A 24,657-nucleotide genomic window follows, 5' to 3' on the forward strand; every position below is an offset into this window, starting at 1 on the left:
GCTGCCTTCCTCCCCTCAGCCCTCCAGGGCTAGGGATTCAACTCAAGGCTTTGTGCATGCAGGGAACTGATCTTCCTCTGAGCTACCCCCACCCCAAATCTATGCTTTTGAATATTCTGCCATACTCTTCCTCCGAACAGACTAGGAATTAGAAGACAAGGAGTCTCTACCATGAGTTAATTCTTCCACTTAGGGGTCTAAATAGCATTTTGTTAATCAATAAATTAAGGATGAAAATTAGAATGCTTATATTACAAGGCTTTTGAAAGATTTGCAGTGCTGAAAATGGGAGATTTACAAAAGCTATTATTTATGTCAATTACCCTTGCCTCCTAATGGCTATAATCTAATAGGCTGTCACTGAGACCCCCAGTTCCCAAAATCATGAGTAGCAGCAATAAATAGTTTCCAGTTTGGTGGTCAGCTAATTCCCATCCCATGATCAATTTTAATGTCCCTGACCAAGCTTCCACAGTGACCATTATGTCACCGTGGCCTCTTTCTTCCTGAACATCCAGAATACTCGGACGTCACTCCGGGGGAAACAGAAGCTTATGTCCTCTCCTGATTCCATTGCCTGAAGAAGAGTGATGTAGTTTTTGTTTTGTTTTCTTTGCAGTCCTGGCTGGCCTGGAACTCCCCTATTGAACCGGCTAGGCTGGCTTTGAACTCACACAGGTTTGCCTGCCTCTGCCTCCCAAAGTGCTGGTATTAAAGGTGTAGCACATCCAACACAAGTGACTGTTGTTGTTTTTTTAATTATAAATACCCTGAATTACAGTTTACAAAACTGTACCAAAAGAAGACTAAATTCCAGTTTAATGGTATAATCTCAGGTCAGATTAGCAGTCTTTAACAAAACCTCCCAACCCCCCTCCCCACTGAATGTATGTATGAGGAAAACCAAGGCCAGGTAGATGAAGCAATAAACTGTTGAGTAGTGGTAACAAGATTGTGTTTTACCTTGCAGATTTTTAAAAGTACATTTAACACAATGATTTCACTTTGTAAAAATCATACATGTAGCTGTCTTAGTTATGCATACCTTTCCAGGAAAAAAAACAAAATGCTAAAATTTGGCTACCAATAAAACCATTATAAACAAGTAAGCCCAATAATTCACAGAAAGAGCATCCGTTTTGTTGGCCTTACTTGTCCATTTCAGACATTCCCCGGGTTTGAAGGGGCCTACCTCTTCTCTGGAGTATATAACCCAAAGTCTCTACAAAATCCATCCTGTTTTTCAGTTGTTTTTTTTTTTTTTTTTCCTTCTGGTTCCTCCCTGAGCTTAGCTCTCCAATCTGGAAGAACAGTACTTTCAGAGCTGGAGTGGGGGTGGGAGTGTCACATGACATAACGCACTTTTAGCACCCACTGCGAGCACCCACTCTGTGCATTTGCTCTGATGTGGGCATATTTCCTTCCTCTCCTAAGCAGATAGCAGCTCACCTTGGTTAATGCCATTAAACCGTAGACCACTCAGCTGCTAATAAACCAAGAAGAAACCCAGCCGAGCCAGGCCTAGAAATGTCCATCCCTGCCCCCAACCCCCTTAAGACAGTGACTAGGCCAGAATTCTCCTGGTTGATAAATGAGAGGAGCTGAGGAGCCGCTGTGATGACGGTTCCGAGAATCTGATTTGTGAGAAGGCGAATCTCCAGGAGCACCATGGAGATGCTTTTGGAAAGCGGGCCAGCCTACCTGCCGGAAGGAGAACGAGAGAAAGGGCGCAAGGCAGAAAGAAACGCTTAAGCGAGATGGCCCGGAGGTGCTCAAAAAGGGACATTTGAAAAGGAAACGGAGGCCGCATCTCGGGGAAACCTCGGAGGTGAGTGACATTCAAAAGGGCTGCGCATCCCGGCAAAGGCGCATCATCAGAGACAAAGGTGGAGTGTCCAAACTGGGAAGAAGGAGCCCGGTTAACTGTGGGTGGTACCCGAGGACCGGAAGGTGGGGGTCAAGCGGGGCATCCACGCGGAAGACCGTGGGGGGTCGGGAGCCGGCCCGAGGAGCGGCCGTCCTGAATTTGCCCCGGGGAAGGTCAGCGACCCCCGGCCGGGGGAACCACTGTAAGAATCGAGAGGGGCCGCGGTTGCCATGACGCCCGGCGGGGAGGGGGTGCCTCGTGCCCCGCCCCTAGCCCCGCGGGGCCCGCGAGCTCCAGATGGTCCCGGGCCTCCCGCGGGAGCCCGCGGCCTGCGGCAGGGGGAGGCTATTGTCCTCCTTCCGCCGCGCCGCAGTCCCGCCGCTCGCGCCCGCGCGCAGCCGCCACGCGCCCCGCGGCCGCCGGCCCCGCGCGCCCCCCGCGCCGCTCGCGCCCAGTGACAGCGCCCGCCTGCCGTGCGCCCCGCGGCCGCCCCGCCGCCGCCGCCGCCTGTGACCGCCCGCAACCACCCCCCCGCGACCCGGCTGTGGGCGCGGCGACGACCAGTGCGCCCCGGCCAGCCGAGCTGCCGCTATCCGGCCAGCGCTCTGCACCCAGGTAGGTGCAGCCGGCGCCCCGGCCCGCTTTGTCCCGGCCGGCAAGGAGGCGCGCTTTGTGCGGCCGCACGCAGGCGGTGGGGTCGGTCCTGGGGAGCCCAGGAGGGAGGATGCGACGCCGAGTACTCGGGTTCTGTGCGGGCCAACCGGGTATCACGGAAGACCGTGGGGGTCGAGGCTTGGGGTACGCGGACCTGTATTGGAGCGCAGAGAAGAGTCTGGAAGAGTTGGGCTGACAGACGCACTGATGGATCGGGGTCGCCTGGGCTCGGAGCGCGTCTAGCAGCGCAGGCTTTTCGTGGTGCGGCGGTTCCGGCGGTGCACCGGCCGGCGCCGGTCGTGGGACTGGGAACGCGCTAGGGTCTGTCCGGGGCCTGTGAATACACAGCTTCCTCCAGCTCCGCAGCGTGTTGGCAGCTGGCTGTTGGGCTTCCGTGGGCTTCTCCTCACCTCTGTGGTAGCTAGCTCCATGTTGCCCTTTAGGTCTCGCATTGGTATGATCACGGTTTGGTGAAGATGACTGTAGCTGCTAGAGAGGATGAGACCTCTTCAGTTTGTGAGGAAGCGTTGTGTAAGGTGTTTCTGGGGCTCTACATTTACAGGGCTGTGGAGTCTGCCTGTCATACAACTACCCAGCAAGGCTGCCTGGCTGGGGTTCCAGTTCACCATCCATTTACACCATCCGCTCTGGCTCCAGCCTACTGCACCCCTGTATCCATCCCCATGACACTGCATGCTTGTCTGAGATGCAGGCTTGCCCTGTCCTACCATGATTTCTCCGTGGGCTGCTTCTCAGCCCCCGCGCCCCCCATTGCAATTCCAATTTTGAGAGCCTGGGTTTGTAGGCATTGTCAGTCAGTATCCACAACCCGGTTTCTCTTGAAGGTGAAGAGAGCAGAGTGAGTTCCCTATGCGTATGTGTGTATCTCAGCTTGAGCGTGGGGCAGTCAACCTCTTGGCATGTTGAGAAGAACCCAGGATCAATGGTTAAGGAGGAGCTAAGATGGAGCTTAGGCCTTTCTGGTAAAGAAACTGATGTAAGCTCAGGCTTAGGGGCGGGGTGGTAAGGGAGGAGATATGAGGCTGAATAATTATGCCCCGGGTGGAGGATTTTTTATTTATTTAGGTTTTAGACCAGGTGATCTTCCTGGCAGTTTCTTGGGTGCAGGGATCACAGGTGTGCAGCACCATGCTCAGCCTAAACAGCAGATTCCAAAGGAGAAAATGAAAAATCCATGCATCTTCCCTAAATTTCTCACAGCAGAGCCTGAGCTTTCTCAGGAACACTGCCTAGGAGAGAGGTTGGGCTTTGGTTTTCCTTCTTCTTGTCTCTTCCCTGGAGCAGCTTTCTCGAGCTTTCTCGAGCACCGGAATTTCACCGTGACTCTTTCCCTTTTCTCTCCCTGCCAATCCATCCTTTATACTTGGAGTCGGATGAGAGTTTTACTTTGCTCAGGTCCCTCCCTGTCTGTCCTAATGTGTTATTCACCCTCTGGTCATGGCTGTAGAGCCCTGCCCGCTCCTTCTCACTATCAATTCGGTTTGATTAGCTCTAGAGTCCACTTCATTTCCATTTTTGCTGTGGTGGCCTGGGGCTCTGGCTCCTGTTCTGAGAGGGAAGAGGTTTTTAGTTTAGCTAGAAGTCATCTGCAGGCACACTCACCCCTGGGACTTTCTGCCTCCTCAGAGTTTCCCTAAGTAGCTCCAGCTGCTGGCTTGGTCAGTGGCCCTCTGAGTACGCTCCTTTCGTGAGCATCTTTTGAGCCACCTGGGAATGAGTTAAATATGCAAAATCCCAGGCTCATTCCAGATCTGCCAAACCAGAAATGGGGTGTGGAGGGAAGTAGTGATCTGTTTCAGTGGCCCAGTACTCAGGTCATGTGATTTGTATTTGCGACTCCCCTGTCCGATGCTAGTGCTTAGCCCTGAACAGGGCTCTCCCCTCCCATCTCCATTCTTCCCACGTGTGTTTTCTTCATCCCCAAGAAAGACATCGATCCAATAACCAAAATAAGAATGACAGTGAATTCATGTGATATCTCTTTATTGACTACCTATTCTGCTGGGCCCAGAAAGAAATGAGAGTAAGATCGGGAGAGCGAGAGAGAGAGGGAGAGAGAGAGAGAGAGAGAGAGAGAGAGAGAGAGCGAGAGAGAGGGAGGGAGGGAGAGAGAGAGTTAAAAGTGGAACAAGCCGAGAACATAACAACTAACGGTCATAAATGTGATAAGCACACTACAGCTGCATTCAGAGTGCGGAATGAAGCAGGAGGAGGAAGGATCACGCTCTAAGGGAGGTAAAGAATTAATCTGGAGCAGAATGTCATGAGAGGGGGAACTAGAAGACAAGGCAGGGCAGGAAATAGGGTTTCGAATCAGTGCCAGGGGTGGAAAGTGAGAGAGGCCCCACTGCCTGCAGGACCAACCATGGCCAAGCAGAGTCTGTGCTGCAGTACTGTGGGCAGAGGTTCTAGCAAGACCTCTAGCCCGAAGGAGGTAATGCTGTTCTGACACTAACCACCATGTAAGCCTCTTGGGCCTGGCTGAGGTCAGTGGCTAAGGATGAGGGAGTGCAGGACTGTAATCTGGATTAATGGCACTCCCTTCTGCCAGAGTTCAGGAATCCTTGGAGGAGAATAAAATTGAGGATTCTCCATTGAAGGGGGATGACAGTCACATGGCTGGGGGTTTGCTGGAAGTCATGTGTAAGGGGTGATCTAGGTAGGGAACTCTCAAGCAGAAACCGAAAGACCCTGGAGCTGGCAGCTGTGGGAACACAGAAAACATATTGTACAAGACGATGGGGGTGGGGCGGGGGTCCAGACCTAGAACGCTTAGAAACGACTGTCAAGGCACAGAGATGGGGCTTGTAGTGGGGTTCTTCCTATAAAAGGAAAATGGTATAATAAACTAACGAGCGGGAAACTGGGTGTCGAATGGGATTGCTTTTGCTGAATGGTCTGTGGAGAGATTGTTTGGGTTCTCACACCCTTCCTTCAGCTGAACTGAGAGTTGCGGCTGGTTAAGAGATTTTAATTCCAAACACAGAGTAGGGCCAAGGCCAATGCTTCTGAGTCAGACTATTTTCCGTTCGGAACCAAAAGTGTGGGGGGCTGGTTCAGGTTGTGCCTGGTTTATAGTGTTCTTTGCTCACAGTGATTCAACTCTGCCCTACAATTTAGTTTTATATAAATATTTACAGAGCAAATCCAGGGACTCTGTTGGTGGGAAATGATGGGAAAAAAGTCCTAGGCCTAGTGGAAAGCAAAACTCCTTGCCCATCTATAGGGTAATGAAGGACCAAATCTAGGAACTGGAGACCTCTGTTCTTCACAGCTTGGCCTAGCTAGCTTTTAACTGTCAATGTGATGAAGGCTAGAGCCATCTGAGAGCAAAGTCCCCACTAATGAATTGTCCAGAGGAGATTGGCCTGTGGGCATGTCTGTGGGGGACCGTCTGGATTGTTAATTGAGTTAATTGATGTGAGAGGCTCCAGTCCACTAAGGGCAGCACCATTCCCTGAGCAGGTGGTCCTGGGGTGTATTTTTTAAAAAAAAAAAAAGCCAACTAAGCATGTCCCTAAAAGGAAGCCAGCTAGCAGGACATTCTTCTGTGGTCTCCGCTGCTTCTGCTTGAGTTACTGCCCTGATGTCCCTCAGTGATGGACTGTGTGCGACTTGAAAGCATAAGCCAAATAAATTCTCAGAGTGTTTTATAGCAGTAACTCAAAGGAAAGACGAACACACCTTCATGTTACTCCCAGGAAAACACTGGGGCAGCCCTGCCCCTAAAGAGGGCCGTGTTCAGCTCTTCGGAACCAGCAAATGACGGTAGCTAAATTCTGCCTTTGTGTGCCCATGTGAACACATGATCCTTCCCACCTACAGTCTCACCACCTTCCCCAAGCCATAAGAGTTCTCCTTACCTCCTTCCTTCCCAGATCAGGTTGGCTTTTTTTTTTTTTTTTTTTTTTTTTTTTTTTTTCCTGAGACAGGGTTTCTCTGTGTAGCAGCCTTGGCTGTCCTGGAACTCACTCTGTAGACCAGGCTGGCCTCGCACTCACAGAGATCCTCCGGTTTTAGCCTTCTGAGTACTGGGATTAAAGGTGTGTGTTACCACCACCCAGATGGAGTAGTTCATGACTTTAAACTGTCATGTGTTGAAGAGATATTAGGAAAATAAAAAACTGTGGGATTTAGCGTTCTGTTAAAGTTATAATTCTCTACCACCTATTCCTTTGAGTGGCTAGTAAATGTTGTTTTACACCAGAACTTTGGACCTTACAGACTTAAAAAAAAAAAAAAAAAAAAACAACTTCCCAGCAGCTAATCTGAAGCTCATTTGAGGACAGAGTGTGTTTGCTTAAGTTAAGGTCATAAACAGTATTGGCAAGTGTACATGGTCCAGATACCATAGTCTAGGCCATAGAAGGCTGGGATGAGTGCTGGTCCCTCAGGGCTGCTGGAGGGCCCCAGGATGGTCAGGGGAGATGCCAATGTTCTCTGTACCAGAAGCTATGGTGGAGAGTTGGGGGTGGTGGTGGAAAGATGGCTCAGTGGTTAAAAACAGTGGTATTCCTTTCAGAGGACCCAGGTTCAATTCCCAGCACCCACACAGCTTACAACTATCTGTAACTCCAATTCCAGGGAATTCAGAATCCTTTTCTGCCCTCTCTGGGTACCAGGCAAACATATGGTACACATACATACATGCATCAAAATATCCATAGCCATAAAACAAAATTTTAAAAGCCTTTTTCAAGACAGAGTTTCTCCGAGTAGCCTTGGCTGTCCTGGATCTCGCTCTGTAGCCCAGGCTGGCCTTGAACTCACAGAGATGCTCCTGCCTCTGCCTCCCGAGTGCTGGGATCAAAGGTGTCTACCACAACCGCCTGACTAAGATCCTCTTTTTAAAAAATAAAAATGAACCTTGCTTCAAAAGCTAGTACTTGCCTGGCAGTGGTGGTGCACACCTTTGATCCCAGTACTCAAGAGGATCTCTGTGAGTTCGAGGCCAGCCTGGTCTACAAAGTAAGTTCCAGGACAGCCAGGGCTGTTACACAGAGAAACCCAGCCTAGAAAAAAAGAAAAGGAAAAAAAAGAAAAAGGTAAAGAAAACCACAAACAAACTGAAAGAAGAAGGGTATGATGAGTGACATCCTCAAGGCGCTCTTCACCAGCCACGTCTTCTTGTAGGAACAGGAAGCCACCCACCACCATGAGCAGCACTCTGTCACCCACAGACTTCGACAGCTTGGAGATCCAGGGCCAGTATAGTGACATCAACAACCGCTGGGACCTGCCTGACTCAGATTGGGACAATGACAGCAGCTCAGCCCGCCTCTTCGAGAGGTCCAGAATTAAGGCCCTAGCAGGTAAGGAAAGGCAGAGAGGGGCAGGGAGGTGATGAGATTGGTGGAGGTGGGTTTATGAGCTTCGAAGGGAGAATCTTCTGTCTTTATGGGAAGACTGACTTCATTTTCTTAGCTGCTGCTCTGAAGCAGCAGGTACAGACCCCCTGGTCCCCAAACCCAGCTTCAAGGTCAAACTCCCTGCAATGTAGAGCATTCCTTGGCTTCCTCGTCCCCTAGTCTAGAGATGCCACCCACTTTATCCCTGGAGGTGCCCTGCTGCATGGATGAGCTTACTTTCATGACCTAAGCCCCGACTGAGTCAGGTGTCTGTCCCTACTGCCCTTTGCCTTTCTACTCTACATTTCTGTCCCCACCCTCCCTCCCAATGTGCCATCCCCTTTCCACTGTCATTTCCCACACCTGTTCCCGTCTGGCCTGTTATCTTCCCGGCACCCTCTCCACCTGTCTTTCCTGCTGCCTGTTACTCCTATTATCTTAGTTACCTGTTCTCTCCGCAGCCCTCCCATCCTCCCGGGGTTTGCTCTCCGCCCACCCCACCTCCGCCCCTGCCTTCCCCTATGGCCAGGGCTCTCCCCTTGGCTGTGCTGGGCACAAACAAACCAGTCTGACAGGCCTCTCTGCGTTTGGGGGGGGGGTGGTGGTCATGGCAACAAGAGGGCAGCTGTCACCTGCCACCACCAGCCAGTGGCTGTTTGGGGATTGAGTCACCCACACACCCTAAGGCCACCCACCCAATCTGCTTTCCACATTCATCCCACCCTCTTCATAGCTACTGACCTGCCCATGGCCTAGCCAGTTCTAGTCTGAGAGATTACTTCCACTTAAGGAGTGATCGCCTGGTGGGGTGGAAGAGATCTGGAGGCCTTGATGATTTTTACAAATACAGGTTCTCAAGAAAAAGGAAGTCCAGAACCTTTAGACATATAGTTCAGAACTCATGGTGTTTAAAAGCTTGCCCAGGAAATGAGACTCAGCCAGTCCAGCACCAGAAAATGGTTACAGCTTGTGGGGTTCATGGGTCACTTTCTCCTGGCATCTCACTGGCTGGGCCTGAAGGACTGGCTGATGAAATACTCATATTGGTATTTCAGTAGTGCAGGAAGACAGGAAATGTGGGGTATGGGGAAGTGTGCCTGGTTCCCTGGTTTTAGATTTGTGAACCCTCTGGTACTATCATTGATGTCATTGTGCACATGCTACCTAAAACCGTCATGATACCTGCAGTGATACATACTTCCCAGAACAGCCACTGTGTCTGTACAGGTCACATGGCAACCAGTGTGACTGATCATTATATCTATGTGCACATGCTACATGCTACCCAGCAAATTTTCCAGGTCTAGCTCATATGACAGGTGCTACTCAGGGTTCTCATCATGTCTGTAAGCATGCCACGTAGTACTGCTACCATGTCTGAGCATTTGACACATGCTTCCCAATATCAAACTCTGCACACAAGACCTGTGCCGATCAGGACAGTCACCATGTGCACGCACATACTACCCAGTGCTCTCCTTGTGTGTTTGTCCCCCACCCCACCCCCTGCTTGAGGCTGGGCACCCCTGAAGAGGCATCTCTGAATGGGCTTTGCTTTGCACAGTGCCACTCACTCAGTAGGTGCCAAATAAATCCTAAATGATTAAAGATGAGGAGGAACATGCCTGGCAGTGGTGGTGCATGCCTTTAATCCCAGCTCTCGGGAGGCAGAGGCAGGCGGATCTCTGTGAGTTTGAGGCCAGCCTGGACTACAGAGTGAGTTTCAGGAAAGGCGCAAAGCTACACAGAGAAACCCTGTCTCAAAAAAAAAAAAAAAAAAAAAGATGAGGTGTAGGCACCAGTGACAAAAGCCGAAGGCCAGGAAGAGGTAGGAGGGGCGTGGATAGCTGTGTCCAATACTGGGGTGGGAGCTGGGGTGTTGACCAAGGAGCTTGGTGGGCAAGGAAACGGGCTGGTACTAGAGGGCAGTCACAATACTTACTCCCCAGAGGAGGCCACAGAAGTCAGCACACCTGGCTTCTCTTCTAGGATCTCCAGTGTTTCTCTGCTCTCAGGGCTGAGATCAAAGTTCAGATGTCCTGAAACAAGCCCACCCAGGGACGCTCAGAGAGGTCTTCCCACCGCAGACCTTCTGAAAACCGGAGTTTGCTTTGGGGCCTCTCTGGCAGGTTTTCCCTACTCTTGGGCAACTAGTGGCCTGCCGAGCAGGTCTCTGGGTGCTGGCAACTCCCTCCTCCGCCCCTGCAGGGCCTGGCCAAGCCCCAACTGGCTCCGCCTCCTGAGCAGCCTGCCCCTCCCCCGCCACTGTCCGACCTGTTTGTCTGGAGCTGCCTCTGTCTCCTCTCCCCACAACCAGGTGTGTCCTACTCACTGTCTCTGAAGCTCAGGCATCCCATAACTTTCTCTCCACTCCTTGAAACTCCCCGCATCCTTGAAACAACTCCACCCAACCAGGTACAGAAGCCTTGCTTTGGATTCCCCCAGCACAGGCTCAGGGGACACACACTCTTGGCCCTGCCCTGGCAGGGAGCATGGACTCTGGGCCACAGGCTGAGTAGGAGGCAGCAGGCACCATGAGTGCGAACGGAGTGGGCAGGGTACACGGAAATGGCCTGAACGGGGCTGGTGAGTTTTACTATGAGGCTCTGGAGGGGTCTCAGAACCCTGGGGGCGCCCTGCTGTCACCAGCTGCCTTCATCAATCCTGCTCTGTATGCCAGTGTGCTGGAAGGACGCTTCAAACAGCTTCAAGGTGAGTTTCTCTGGGCAGAGGGGAGCCTGCTGTGCCAAAGGGGACCCGGGATAGGAAGAGCTAGCATGCCCAGGACCCCATGCCTAACACTTCCTGGGACTCAGTGTTTATGTTGAGGGACAACGTGGTGAAACTTAGGGGAAATCATTGTAAATAGCCAGAGAATCCAGGCTTGAAGACAACTGGAATCCCGCTGAATGAGACCGGGGGGGGGGGGGGGGGGGGTGAGGTGGGGGTGGCATAAGGGGTGTGACCTTGAGGTGCCCTGATGGGTGCAAAGGTGCTAAGGATGAAGGAGCTTTTGGGTTCATGTCATCAGCTAGAGAGGCCATAGCAGTCCCCCCTGGTGCCTCGTGGCTCACCCTCATAGTTGGGCCATGCTGGCCTTGTTAAGGAAGGAGAGAAGCGTGGGCTAGAGGCCTAGGGCCTAGAGCTTTTATGTGTTTTCCTGGGCTTCTGAATGGCTGTGAAGGGGGGGGGATATGTATTAAATGGACAGCATGTGTCAAAGGAGAGGGTTTGTACACACAGGTCTCATAGACGTCTGAACAGGAATGTTGTCTTGGCACAAATAGGTTTATTTCATGGTATGTGTGTTTAGGGATGTTATGGGTGTCTTGTGATGCTACACTTTGGTGCCTGGCTTTACTAGGTCTTTCTAGGCACTGGTTCCACTTTTAGTCTACCTGTGTGTCCCACGCCAGCATGCCTGGTATCAGGGAGGTCTCCCTGAATTCAGTAATTGCCAGATGACTTCATCTGTCCTCGACTCATATAGGGCCTGGAACCCTAAAAGGGGCCCAGAGCCACCATAGGCACCACAAGTGCTAGGGGGTATCCCACATGGTGATTAGGACCTCGGGTTTGGCATCGGCACAGGAATTGGAGGTGAGGAAGTCAGGAATGGCCTTGGGTGTGTGGCTGTTTTATGGGGGAGGGGCACAGGAATGTGAAATTAAGGGATGAGTCTAAATTTCTGAGGTGCTGGTGCTGAGATGGAGGTACATATGACTCTGCACACTTACCACTTGGGCAGGGTCCCCACATGGGCTTTCTAAGGGCAACTGGCAGGAATCCTCATCTCCAAAGTAGTTGACAGTAGAGAGCTCACTTGGTCCCTTTCCATTTACAAAGCCTGTGATCATCAGTTCCCTGTGGGACCTGACAGCGTCCCTTGTCAGGAGCCTCCCCCGCCCCCCCCCCCACTAGGCTACCAGGCTTTGCCCACCTCTCTTGGAGGTTGGCACTCAACTCTGCCTGCACCGCGCTCCTTGAACTTGGAAGTTCTTATTTGTGTTTATTTGATTCTGTTTGTGTTTGAGACAGGGTCTCACTGGTGAGATCCACCCTGGCTGGTCTGGAACTCACAGAGATTGGCCTGCCTCTGCCTCCCAAGATTAAAGGCCTGCACTACCATGCCCGATTATTCTTATACCCTATTTCTTATAAATTATTTCTGAATCTTGAGGTAATAGTGTCCTAGGTCTGGACCCTCTACAGCCAACTCTGCAGGGCTGCCTCAGAGTAGAGTAGCCTACCTTTGCTGCACATGACCCAGAACAGGGAGCTGCCTTAAAAGCCCACACAGCCTCTCCACTGTGGCTCCAGTTGCTGACCACCTGGGAGATCTGCTATATATACAGGCACACCTTCCTTGTCCACATCTAAAGGAGAAGGGGAGCCTGCCTTTATCAAAGCTCCCCAAGAGGGAGCCACATCCCACTGGACAACCACTAGATATATCATACCCAGTAGCTCATTTAATTGCTATAGTGACCCAATAAAATAGGAATATGCTCATCCTACAAGTGGAGAAACTGAGGCATTGAGTAAGTTGTCTAGTGTTTTATCACTGTTACAGCATGAAGCCTAGCCCAGCCCTCCCTGGGCAGTTTCTTCTCTCCTTTCTTCTTGAGACCTTTTTTGTCTTGTCTTGCTTTTCTTTTCTTGTTTGTTTGGTGTCCCCCTGCCGCCCCGCCCCCCCCCCCCCCCAGGGTTTCTGTGTGTAGCCTGGCTGTCCTGGAATTCTCTGTAGACCAGGCTGGCCTCGAACCTGAGATTAAAGGTGTGAGCCGCTGCACCTGGCTTTATCTTGCTCTTCTTATCCTTTCCTTTGCTCACGAGCTCATCCCAGCCTGTTCATTTCTTAGCTGTTTAGATTATTGTTTGTTCTGTTGGACATCCCTAACCCTGCCTGATCCCAGTTGTCACTTAGACTCTCTTAGGCATCCCATCCCACACATGCCTGTTAGTGTTTAGAAGCAAGCATACTGTCCTTGAAGGACAGGAATGACTCCTTGTCACCACTGCAGATGAACGAGAAGCCGTGCAGAAGAAAACCTTTACCAAGTGGGTGAACTCCCACCTGGCCCGGGTGACATGCCGGGTGGGAGATCTGTACAGCGACCTGCGGGACGGGCGCAACCTCCTGAGGCTCCTGGAGGTGCTCTCGGGAGAGACCCTGGTGAGTTGGGATAATGGACAGAAGAGGGAGCCTCAGAGACTGGCCAAGAGAACAAACCACAGGGGGTGCCATAAAGAGCTGAGCAAAATACCATGGCTCCTCTGCCTAGAGGATGGTCTCATTCCCAGAGGCTTTGCTACATGGATTACATGGGAGCCATGCTTTGCAGAGACAGGAACAGTGGCCCCATTGAAAACATTTCTTCTCCCACCCACTCTGGGTGTAATTAATTCCCTTGGGAATCTTAATCTGCACAAGCCTCATCTGTAACCTTGCTTGGGCTCCATGACCTCTGGCCTGGCCCTATGGCTGGACCTGTGTTCCCACAGGGGATCATGGGAGGTATGGGGCAGGTCGCTGAGAAACTCAGGAAGAAAGAAAGCCATGGTCCCATGTCACTGTACCCTTCACCACCCATAGCCAAAGCCCACAAAGGGCCGGATGCGGATCCACTGCCTGGAGAATGTGGATAAAGCCCTGCAGTTCCTGAAGGAGCAGAAAGTTCACCTGGAAAACATGGGCTCCCATGACATTGTGGATGGAAACCACCGCCTGACCCTTGGGCTAGTGTGGACCATCATCCTTCGATTCCAGGTATCCTCCAGGTGTTAGCCAAGGTGTGAGCTGTACACCAACCAGTACTCTACCCGTTACCGATTGTCCGTGACAAGATAAATACAGAAATTGAGGGGCTGGGGAGATGGTCCAGGAGTTAGAAGCACTGTAATGGCTGCTCTTCCAGAGGACCTGGGTTCAATTCCCAGCACCCATATGCAGCTCACAATCACTTATGACTCTAGTTCTAGGGGATTTGATGCCCTCTTTTGGCCTCTGAGAGCACCAGGCACACACATGGTGCACAGACAAACACACAGGCAAAATACCCATACACATAAAAAATAAAATAATAATAAATACGTTTAAAAACAGCATATGGAACTTTCTAGAGCAGTTTGCATTGAAGCATATCCAGATGTGCAGGTGATGGGGTGTCTTGTCACTTTCCATGTTATACCCTGTCATCCCAGCTCCTCTAACTGTGCCTGTCATTCCCCAGTTGACCTCTCTCTCTCAGCTCTCAGAAAACACTCATTCACCTGCTCACACTCTTCACGTGGAGGAACCAGCCCCCTTCACTCGTAGGCACTTCCACTCCACTGATGTCCTTCGTCAAAATCTCTGAACCTGATAATGTGTGTCACTAGCCTAGGAGAGAAGGGCTCAGCTTCTGTCCCATCACATGGCATTCCTAAAAATCAGTTTTCCGTGACTTTCTCTGAGTGTCTGGTATCACCAAAGCACCACTGGGGAGTTACGCCTATTTGCTGCTTTCTTAGATCCAAGACATCAGTGTGGAGACAGAAGACAACAAAGAGAAGAAGTCAGCCAAGGACGCTCTGCTGCTGTGGTGCCAGATGAAGACCGCAGGGTGAGGTGGCCCAGGAGCATGGCCGTAGGGGTTGGCCACACTGAGATGGACTCTCAGGTTCACAACCTGCCTGTTGGCCTGGTATTGCGCAGACCAGGGCTCTGAAGCACTCACTGTTTTTTTCCTGGTCTTTCTTTGCAGGTATCCCAATGTCAATGTGCACAACTTTACCACCAGTTGGAGAGATGGGCTGGCCTTCAATGCCATTGTGCACAAACACCGGTGAGAAGACAGGTTTGAGGAACACATGAGTTGGTGACCCAGGAGCACACAGCAGAGGCCAGGAGAGTGGCTGAGTTGTAGTGTAGCTGTAGAGGGAAGAAATGCAGGGAAATCCCAGTCTTTGGGAGGCAGAAGCAGAACAGCAAATTCAAGGCCAGTCTGGTCTCGAAGTGAGTTCCAAGCCAGTCAAGGCTACATAAGAAGAGACCCTGTCTCCAAAAGAAGGAAGGAAAAAAGGACGTGGGAGAGGAGCCAGGAAGTAGGATGCTATACCAGGAGTGGGCTTGGGGTATTTCTAACCAGGAATGAATTTACATTTTTTTCTTTAGGCTCTGGCATGCTTTTGATGTATTCTGTGTTGTTCTCCCCGACCCCCAGGCCAGACCTGCTGGATTTTGAGTCCCTGAAGAAGTGTAATGCACACTACAATCTGCAGAATGCTTTCAATCTGGCTGAAAAGGAACTCGGCCTGACCAAGCTCCTGGATCCTGAAGGTGGGCCAGAGCGCTGCAAAACAGGTGTAGGGAAGACAGAGGCAAATTGGTGGTTGCCAGGGAGAACCAGCAGCAGTGGAGGGATTCAGAAGTTCTGGAATTAGGTGGTAGCAGTGATTTCCACAACCTTGTGAATACACTCCAAGCTGCTGAACTGTATACTTTTAAAGGATAACTTTTATGGTAAGAAAAGTTGTGTCTCAAAAAAAGAAGAAAGAAGGTACCTGTGAGCTGGCTTATGCTTACAATCCCAATACTTGGCAGGCAAAGGCATAAGCTTAGGGTTTTGTCACACACACACCCCCCAAGACGGTTTCTCTGTGTAGTCTTGGTGCCTGTCCTGGATCTTGCTCTGTAGACCAGGCTGGCCTCGAACTCATAGAGATCCACCTGGCTCTGCCTCCTGAATGCTGGGATTAAAGGTGTGCACCACCATCATCTGGCTAGGGTTAGGAATTTAAGGCCAGCCTTCCTATATAGCAAGTTTGAGGGTAGCCTGTGCTGCAAGAGACTACCTCAGAACAAACACAGTTTGTATGAAAAAGGGGAGCCCTGCCTCAGAGAGAGCTCTGGGCTGTAGGTTCTTTCAGCCCAGAGCACCTGTATGATTTAGAGGCGATCACTTAGCCTGGCTTAGTTTCCTCATCTCCAAAATGCAAAGACCAGAGCTGGGAATGAAACTCAGAGGTCATTGTGCACATTCTAGCACCACAAAAAAAAAAAAAACATTTAAAAATAAGAGAACTCTGGTTCACATGATCTCTGATTTATTATAAAAGTCTACGGTTTTAGTTAAGCTGTGCAACCTTTGGTTCTCACCAAGAACTAGCCATGGTCAATTGTCCCTGCTGACTGCCTCCCACTGTTCTATGGTCAGTTAGGGCCACTGGGCTCTTTGTTCCTGGTGCTGCACTACACTTGACATACCTTACTTGTCCTACCAACATCCCTTTGCCGTTATTATCCTCAGTTTACGGAAGAGATGGGACCTTTAAAGATCAGGTGACCTGCTGAAGGTCATAGACCTGGTACAGCTGCGAGTCAGGTTCAGCCCAGCTCTAGAGCCTGTTTCCTCCTCTGCCTCTGCAGGGCAGAGTAATCTGGGTGCAGCCAGAAAAGGGAGGAGAGCCAGACCAAGAGTCCACGTTGGAACCATTCCTTCTTAGCTTGTCTGGCTGGTTTGATTCTCTCTCCCTGATTTCCATCCCGCTGGTAGCCCTCTTAGTGGAGGATGACAAGCATGTCATTCAGCTGTCATTCAGAGTGTCTGGGCTACTTAGAGACAGAAGCAGGCTAAGTGCAAAGTTCCTTGGAAAACATTTGCAAAGCATGGCTATTCTGCAGGACACGGGACTAAAGTGAAGGCTCCTGTGGACTTGACTAAGATGACTTCAGGAGTTCCAGCTTGCCATGGTGTTTCCTGAAGGTTCTGAGTAGTGTGAGGAACTTTTGAGGACTAGTGTGGCCTAAGTCAGATGGCCCAGGGATCCACAAGTCATTGTCAGCTGTGGTTGTGTGGAGGGAAGGCTTGGTTTGAGGGATATTTACCTTCTTGGATCTACCCTTGGCTGAACTTTAGAAACCAGATTGGAAACAACAGCAGTGACCATGCCCCGAGATGATACAAAGAGCTGGTATCTGTCCTGTTATAGTGCACCCAGGTTCAAGAGGCTTAGCTTATAGTTTCTGTCGCTCAGTCCATTGACATTGTAGACATTTTTCTAGCCTCTGGGGACCGTGGTCCACCAGGTGGGATGCTGTTTCTTTGCTTGCTTTAATGTGTATCACATACACTGAGTAAAAAGTCTCCAGGGCTTCTGGATTTCTCCCCCTCTGCTTGGCAGGCCCTTCCCATACCTAAGAGAAAGTTGGAATAATTGAGTTGTTCTCAACTTGTGGGTCATGACTCCTTTGGGGAGGGGTGTTGAACAATCCCTTCACAGGGGTTGCACATCAGATATCCACATAATGATTCATAACAGCAGAATTATAGTTGCTACAGTTCTGGAGTAGAAACGAAACTAGCTGTGTGGCTGGGGTCTCCACAGCATGAGGAGCTGTACTGAAAGGGTCGCAGCATCAGGAGGGTTGAGAACCACTGCGCTAGAAGATCTGAAAAAGATGTGTTAGCATTGGAGGGCGGGGGCCCCAGCATGAGGTGAGTCAGTTAGATTTTAGGCCTCCTTCTGGAAGGGAAGCAGGTTCTGATGTCCGCCTCACCTGAGATGGTCCTCTTCCTCAGACGTGAATGTGGATCAACCCGATGAGAAGTCGATCATCACCTACGTGGCCACTTATTACCACTACTTCTCCAAGATGAAGGCCCTGGCTGTGGAAGGCAAGAGAATCGGCAAGGTACCCTTATTGTGAGACAGCAGGCGTAAGGGCCAGAGGAGGCCTGCCTTCGGTCTTACTCCCTAAAACAGGGCAGGGTAGAGCTATAGCACTGGGTAGGACACCCACTTACCTGTCTCCTGTCCCACAGGTCCTGGACCATGCCATGGAGGCAGAACATCTGGTAGAGAAATACGAGTCCCTGGCCTCTGAGCTGCTGCAGTGGATTGAACAAACGATTGTGACCCTCAATGACAGGCAACTGGCCAACTCCCTGAACGGAGTCCAGAACCAGCTGCAGTCTTTCAACTCCTACCGCACTGTGGAGAAGCCACCCAAGTAGGTGTCTCCTGGGCCCCACCCTGCCAGAGCATGCCTGCCCAGAGCTGTGCTCACTTGAGAGAGAGCCTAAATGAGGGTGGCCTTTTGGGAGGGACATTTGGCAGTACAGAAATGCAGCCAAGGCTCATTTCCCTCAGCTCAAAGTGCTGGAAGCATCCAAACAGTGCAGTTGTTCCAAAACACATTTTCTAATGACTAGCCATTTTTAAAACGCATGCCACGGAAGAATGATTGCCATGGCATGTCAAGTCAGTGCACTCCATCAGATAAAATTACTGGTTGCAAGCCAGCTGTGGTGGCTCGTACCTGCAAATCCCAGTTTCTGGACATCTGAGGCAGGAAGATTGCCGTGAGTTCTGAGGGCAACCATATTGAGTTCCAACCTGAGTATCAGAGTTAAGACCCTGCCTGAAGAAAGAAAAAAGTCCTGGTTGGGGTCATGCAGCACTGTAGTCTCAGTGTGGGAACAAACAGGACTGGACCTGACAGGCAGTCAGCAGCTGGCGGGATGATGTGGCTGATGTAGAATGAGCATCACAGAAGCAGTTAGCATTCATTCCTTCATGTGTAGGATTGCTGTTAACAATTCTCTATGGCACATACTTGGGGGGGGGGGAGGGAGAGAGGGAGGGAGGGAGGGAGAGGGAGATGGAGTTAATATGTGAACTCCAAAACTAATATTCATCTAGAAGACAACTATTCTATGCAGCCCAGGGAAAGGTGGGAGGTACCCTTTGCCTGGAAAATCCTTTTCTGGGCATTCAACAAAGATGTAATCTCAAGGACACTCCTCAACATGACCTTTGTAAAATAATGATAATGTCATGAAGCAACCACTGAAAATAGTATCCCTCAAAATGAGTTTGACATAAAAAGATTGTCGTAGTTGAAGAAGTGGGCTACAAGAGTTCGTTGTAAGCCACAGTGGACAAAGTGGTAAGCACCCAAGTTTAAGGTGCCTGGTTCAAATCCTGGCTCTTCCACTCAGCAGTTGTGTTGGACAACTTATATAGCTTGTCTGTGTTAAGTGTTCTTATCTGGAAAACAGGGGTAAGAGGATGTAGACAATGAGAAGTTACCATATGCTAACGCTGGGAAGTCCTGAGAGCCAAGGTCTTGATTACAGCTGCTGCGCTGTGGATCCCTGAGCTCTGTTTACACTAGCTCCCCATGGTGCAAGGAAGGAACCTGCACTTCCATGGGTAGCAACAGTCACCACGTCTGTGGAGCTTTTGGTTACTTTAAAATGATGTTTCTGCTGGTCTTGGAGTTGCAGATTTATAATCCAGACTTCAGAAAGATGAGACAGGATGGATAATCACAAGCTCAAGTTCAAAGCTAGCCTAGGTAATTTTATGAGACCTGTGATAAAACAGAAAGATTTTTTCTTTTTTTTCTTTTTTCTTTTTTTGAGACAGGGCTTCTCTGTAGCCCTGGCTGTCCTAGAACTCACTCTGTAGACTAAGCTGGCCTGGAACTCACAGAGATCCACCTGTTTCTGCCTCCAGGGTGCTGGCAGAAAGTTTTCTTAAAGAGGTGGAGATGTAGTTCAGTGGTAGAGAATTTGCTTAGTATGTATGAGGTCCTGGGTCCCACCTCCAGTGCTGCAGTTAGTAAATAAATAAATAAATAGATAGTAAGAAAAATAAAAAAATGTTCTTGGGCCAAGCATAGTGATGCACGCCTGTAACCCCAGGTCTCTAAAGGCTAAGGCAGGAAGATTATGAGTTCAAGGCTATCCTGAGCTACATAGCAAGACCCAGTCTCAAAGAAAGAAAGGAAGGAAGGAAGGAAGGAAGGAAGGAAGGAAGGAAAGAAAAGAAAAGAAAAGAAAAGAAAAGAAAAAGGAAAAACAAGGTGAGGGTCTGGCATGGTGGCACACACCTTTAATCCCAGCCCCCAGGAGGCAGAGGCAAGCGGATCTGTGAGTTCAAAGCTAACCCAGTCAATATACTGAGTTCCTGGGGACTGGAGAGATAGCTCAGAGGTTAAGAGCAGTGGCCTGCTCTTCCAGGGTCCTGAGTTCAATTTCCAGTAACCACATGGTGGCTCACAACCATCTGTAGTTAAGTTGGGTCTGGTGCCCTCTTCTGGCCTGCTTGCATGCATGCAAGTATAACATTTGTATACATAATAAATGAATCTTTATACACACACACACACACACACACACATTTATACACACACACACATACATATACATTTATATACACACACATACATACATATACATTTATACACACACATACATACATATACATTTATACACACACACATACATATACATTTATACACACACGCACGCACACACACACACACATACATACATATACATTTATACACACACATACATACATATACATTTATACACACACACGCACACACACATACATACATACATATACATTTATACACACACACTCGCACACACACACATACATACATATACATTTATACACACACACACGCACGCACACACGCACACACACACACGCACACACACACACATACATACATACATACATATACATTTATACACACACGCACACACACAATACATACATACATATACATTTATACGCACACACGCGCACACACACATACACACATACACACATATACATTTATACACACGCACGCACGCACGCACACACACGCGCACACACACACACGCACACACACACATACATACATATACATTTATGCACACGCACACACACACACACACGCACGCACAAATGCACACACATACATACATACATATACATTTATACACACACGCACGCGCGCGCGCGCACACACACACACACACACACACACACACGCACACACACGAGTTCCCTAGAAAAAAGGAAGAGGAAAACCGAAGTATGTCCTTTTGGTTTACTTGCTAGTATTTTTGGCGTTCACACAAAACACTATTTGCAAGAAGAAAAGCAGCATGAGTATTCTGTGGTGTAGAGCCAAGGTTTTGGGCCCCTTTTGGTCTTTGCCTCTACTCTTGACTTGGTTTCTGCTTCAGGTTCACAGAGAAAGGAAACTTGGAGGTGTTGCTCTTCACCATCCAGAGCAAGCTGCGGGCCAACAACCAGAAAGTCTACACGCCGCGTGAAGGCCGGCTCATCTCTGACATCAACAAGGTCCATGCTTCCCCCTTCTTGACCCCGCCAGGCCCTGATACCCACTACCCACACTCTCAGACATGACTCTGGAGCCTCTCATGATTGTGGTCTCTGCCCACTTACTCTGTAAATAAGTCAGACCTCAAGTCTCTTGTCTTCTTCAACATGCCCCCATTTCACCATCTCTGCTTCTGCTTTATGTTTTTCAAAAACAGAATTAGACTAATTCAGGTAAACTAAGGTTTACCCACAGAGTCCCACCACTGCAGACAAAGCAGGCGTTTTCCATAGATGACCTCATCTCTCATCCAGACGCAAACATAATGCATAATACCCAGTTATTATGTGGGTTCACAATGTGCCTGGCACCTCTCCCTTTTTCTCATATTTTCAGGCACAGGTGCCTCACTGATCCCATTCCATGAACCCACTAGACCAAGTTTCTGTGGTACTCACCTGGGCCCGGGCCCTGCTGACCTCTACCCTGGTCCCATTGTCCTAATCCAATCTCTACCTCGCAGGCCTGGGAGCGGCTAGAAAAAGCCGAACATGAGCGAGAGCTGGCCCTGCGCACGGAGCTGATCCGCCAGGAGAAGCTGGAGCAACTGGCTGCTCGCTTTGACCGCAAGGCTGCCATGCGGGAAACCTGGCTCAGTGAGAACCAGCGCCTCGTGTCCCAGGTAGGACTCAAGTTCCAGGCACATCCAGGCCGGTGGGGAGAAATGGGAGAGAGGCAGTACCAGTAGGGATTCCTGCAGGGCAGGAAGATGATAAAACACAGTGTCTGTCATGCAAGAAACTGGGGATGTGGGGGCCCAAGGCTTACCCAGGAGAAAAGACAGTGAGGCAAGCTGAGGTGAGCCAGAGGGAACAGAGAGCTGCTACCTAAAGGGGGCATCTGGCCGCCAGCATGCTCTGGGGGACAGAAGGAGCAAGCAGAGGTGCTGCCCCTGGGTTCCCAACCTTGCCCTCCCTGCCTCCTCCGCAGGACAACTTTGGGCTGGAGCTGGCTGCAGTGGAGGCTGCAGTACGGAAGCACGAAGCCATCGAGACGGACATTGTGGCCTACAGTGGCCGGGTCCAGGCAGTGGACGCCGTGGCTGCAGAACTGGCTGCTGAGCACTACCATGACATTAAACGCATTGCAGCGCGGCAGCACAATGTAGCCAGGCTCTGGGACTTCTTACGGCAGATGGTGGCTGCCCGCCGTGAGCGGCTTCTTCTAAACCTGGAGCTGCAGAAAGTGTTTCAGGACCTGCTCTACCTCATGGACTGGATGGCAGAGATGAAGGTAATGGCCATTTGTGGCATGACTCAGCCGGCTGGGAGTCCTGAGGTGTGGCTGTCTACCTCACTCACCCCCTCAGCCCATCTCTTTATGGCATGTACTAATGCAGAGCCAGCCCTCCTAGTTCTGAGGACAAAAGGACACATGGCCCTGCGGGGCTCCCAGCCTAGGGGCAAAGAGGCTGATAAAACCATAGACACCATAGCAGGCGGTTCCAAGGCCTGGGGGCACTGGAGCAAGCCCCTTTCTAAGAGAAGGACATTTGAACTGAGGCAAGGAGCCAGCCCAGAGCACTCTTGATGAGAGCAGGTTCTGGTCAGAAGGGGTAACGAGGCTACAGCTCTGGGCTCTGCAAGTGGGGCACATGGAGCTTGCAAAGGTAGACCAATGGCTACAAAGCGGGGCTATGGCTGACTCCTTTAGGGCCCCACGGGCTTGGTCAAGGAATTTGGATTTTATTCAAACAGAATATTTAAAGGATTTCAAAGAAAGGAAGAGGTGTGATTCCACCTCATATTATAAAAAGGTCCTTTGGGCTACTATGTGCAGAAGGTCTGTGGGCTGCAAGAGTGGGAGCAGAGAAACAGGCTGCCATCTTCTAGGGGAGAGGTGTGCTTGAGGGTGGGTCTGGGAGGAGATACCGAAGACTGCCGGCATAGAACCGTGACACTAGTGGGTATCTTTGATTCTGGAGCTGAGATGACTCACAATAAAAATTCCAGAGAAGGATTTAATAAGAAAACTGTTCCATGGGAGGGCAGTTGAGGATAAAGAACCAAGTGTGGGGACTGAACTCGGGTGTCCCTGTGTGTGAGAGTGCGCAGGTATGCTCACCCGGATGTAACATGGAGCTATCTAAGGAGGGGGAAGGGAGATGCAGTGAGCTTGGCATGCCATGGTAGGGTGCTAGACAGTTCTCAGGCGGGCACTGGCATGCCGTGTGTGTCTGGCAGGGCCGGCTGCAGTCTCAGGACCTGGGCAAGCACCTGGCTGGAGTGGAGGACTTGCTGCAGCTACATGAACTTGTGGAAGCCGACATTGCAGTGCAGGCTGAGAGGGTGCGAGCAGTCAGCGCCTCTGCCCTGCGCTTCTGTGACCCAGGGAAAGGTGAAAACTGGGGGGTGGGGGAGCTGGATGTGGAAGGACTGGGAAACAAGGAATAGGCTTGTCACTTGGGAAAACTTGGGGGCAGGATCACTGATGGGTGGGTAATGGTGGTAGCTAGATCCCAAGGGGAGACCTACCAGAGTGAGCTCTGGTGATTCATGACGAGGGTGGCTAGGGAGCAACGGAAGCTCTGGACCTCTGGCTTGCTTTTTTCTTTTCAGAGTATAGGCCGTGTGACCCACAGCTGGTGTCAGAGAGGGTGGCCACTCTGGAGCAGAGCTATGAGGCCCTGTGTGAGTTGGCAGCAACTCGAAGGGCCCGTCTGGAGGAGTCACGTCGTCTCTGGAGGTTCCTCTGGGAAGTGGGTGAGGCTGAGGCCTGGGTGCGGGAGCAGCAGCACCTCCTGGCCTCGGCTGAGACAGGCCGCGATCTGACCGGTGTCCTCCGCCTGCTCAACAAGCACACAGCCCTTCGGGGTGAGATGAGTGGCCGTCTGGGGCCCCTGAAGCTCACCCTGGAACAAGGCCAGCAGTTGGTTGCCGAGGGCCACCCTGGAGCCAACCAAGCCTCAACCCGTGCAGCAGAGCTCCAGGCCCAATGGGAGCGGCTGGAGGCCCTGGCCGAGGAGCGGGCCCAGCGGCTAGCACAGGCTGCTAGCCTCTACCAGTTCCAGGCAGATGCAAATGACATGGATGCCTGGTTGGTGGATGCACTACGCCTGGTATCCAGTCCTGAGGAAGGGCACGATGAGTTCTCCACACAGGCTCTGGCCAGGCAGCACCGGGCCCTTGAGGAGGAGATCCGAGCCCACCGGCCCACACTGGATGCCTTGAGGGAGCAGGCTGCAGCCCTGCCACCTGCACTGAGCCATACACCTGAAGTTCAGGGCAGGGTGCCCACTCTGGAGCAGCACTATGAGGAGCTGCAGGCCCGGGCGGGTGAGCGTGCACGAGCCTTGGAGGCAGCCCTGGCCTTCTATACCATGCTCAGTGAGGCTGGGGCCTGTGGGCTCTGGATAGAGGAAAAGGAACAGTGGCTCAATGGGCTGGCCCTACCTGAGCGCCTGGAGGACCTGGAGGTGGTACAGCAGAGGTAAGGCCTGCCATTTTTCTCGAGATGCATCACCTGTGAGCAGGGGGCCTGGTGCAGGGATGTAAGTACCACTATAAACTGCCAGCAACATCCCTCTAAGCTTTAACTGTATTCTTTGAGTCGTAACTACCATCTTTTTATAGGGTTCTGTTGTTGTTTCT

At 50.9% G+C, this 24,657-nt stretch overlaps 1 protein-coding gene across 3 annotated transcripts in view; it reads left to right on the forward strand.

Annotated features, from left to right (window-relative positions):
* Positions 1-1,343: 1,343 nt before the first annotated feature.
* Positions 1,344-24,657, forward strand: part of Sptbn2 (spectrin beta, non-erythrocytic 2) — a 41,586-nt gene continuing 18,272 nt past the window's right edge. The window contains exons 1-14 of one of the 3 annotated variants that reach the window (XM_036201314.1): positions 1,344-1,828; positions 7,676-7,854; positions 12,915-13,066; positions 13,487-13,660; positions 14,404-14,495; positions 14,637-14,717; positions 15,096-15,211; positions 17,454-17,566; positions 17,697-17,884; positions 20,910-21,027; positions 21,531-21,689; positions 21,998-22,300; positions 23,251-23,404; positions 23,626-24,496. In XM_036201314.1, coding sequence (XP_036057207.1) covers positions 7,698-7,854; positions 12,915-13,066; positions 13,487-13,660; positions 14,404-14,495; positions 14,637-14,717; positions 15,096-15,211; positions 17,454-17,566; positions 17,697-17,884; positions 20,910-21,027; positions 21,531-21,689; positions 21,998-22,300; positions 23,251-23,404; positions 23,626-24,496 — 2,678 coding nt within the window. In that variant the 5' untranslated portion in view covers positions 1,344-1,828; positions 7,676-7,697. Of the gene's footprint in view, positions 1,829-2,354; positions 2,483-7,675; positions 7,855-12,914; positions 13,067-13,486; positions 13,661-14,403; positions 14,496-14,636; positions 14,718-15,095; positions 15,212-17,453; positions 17,567-17,696; positions 17,885-20,909; positions 21,028-21,530; positions 21,690-21,997; positions 22,301-23,250; positions 23,405-23,625; positions 24,497-24,657 lie in introns of those variants that run through there. The other 2 variants (XM_036201304.1, XM_036201324.1) reach the window with 2 other exon arrangements.

The sequence above is a fragment of the Onychomys torridus genome, chromosome 1 (genome assembly GCF_903995425.1).
Source record: "Onychomys torridus chromosome 1, mOncTor1.1, whole genome shotgun sequence".
Classification (NCBI taxonomy): domain Eukaryota; kingdom Metazoa; phylum Chordata; class Mammalia; order Rodentia; family Cricetidae; genus Onychomys; species Onychomys torridus.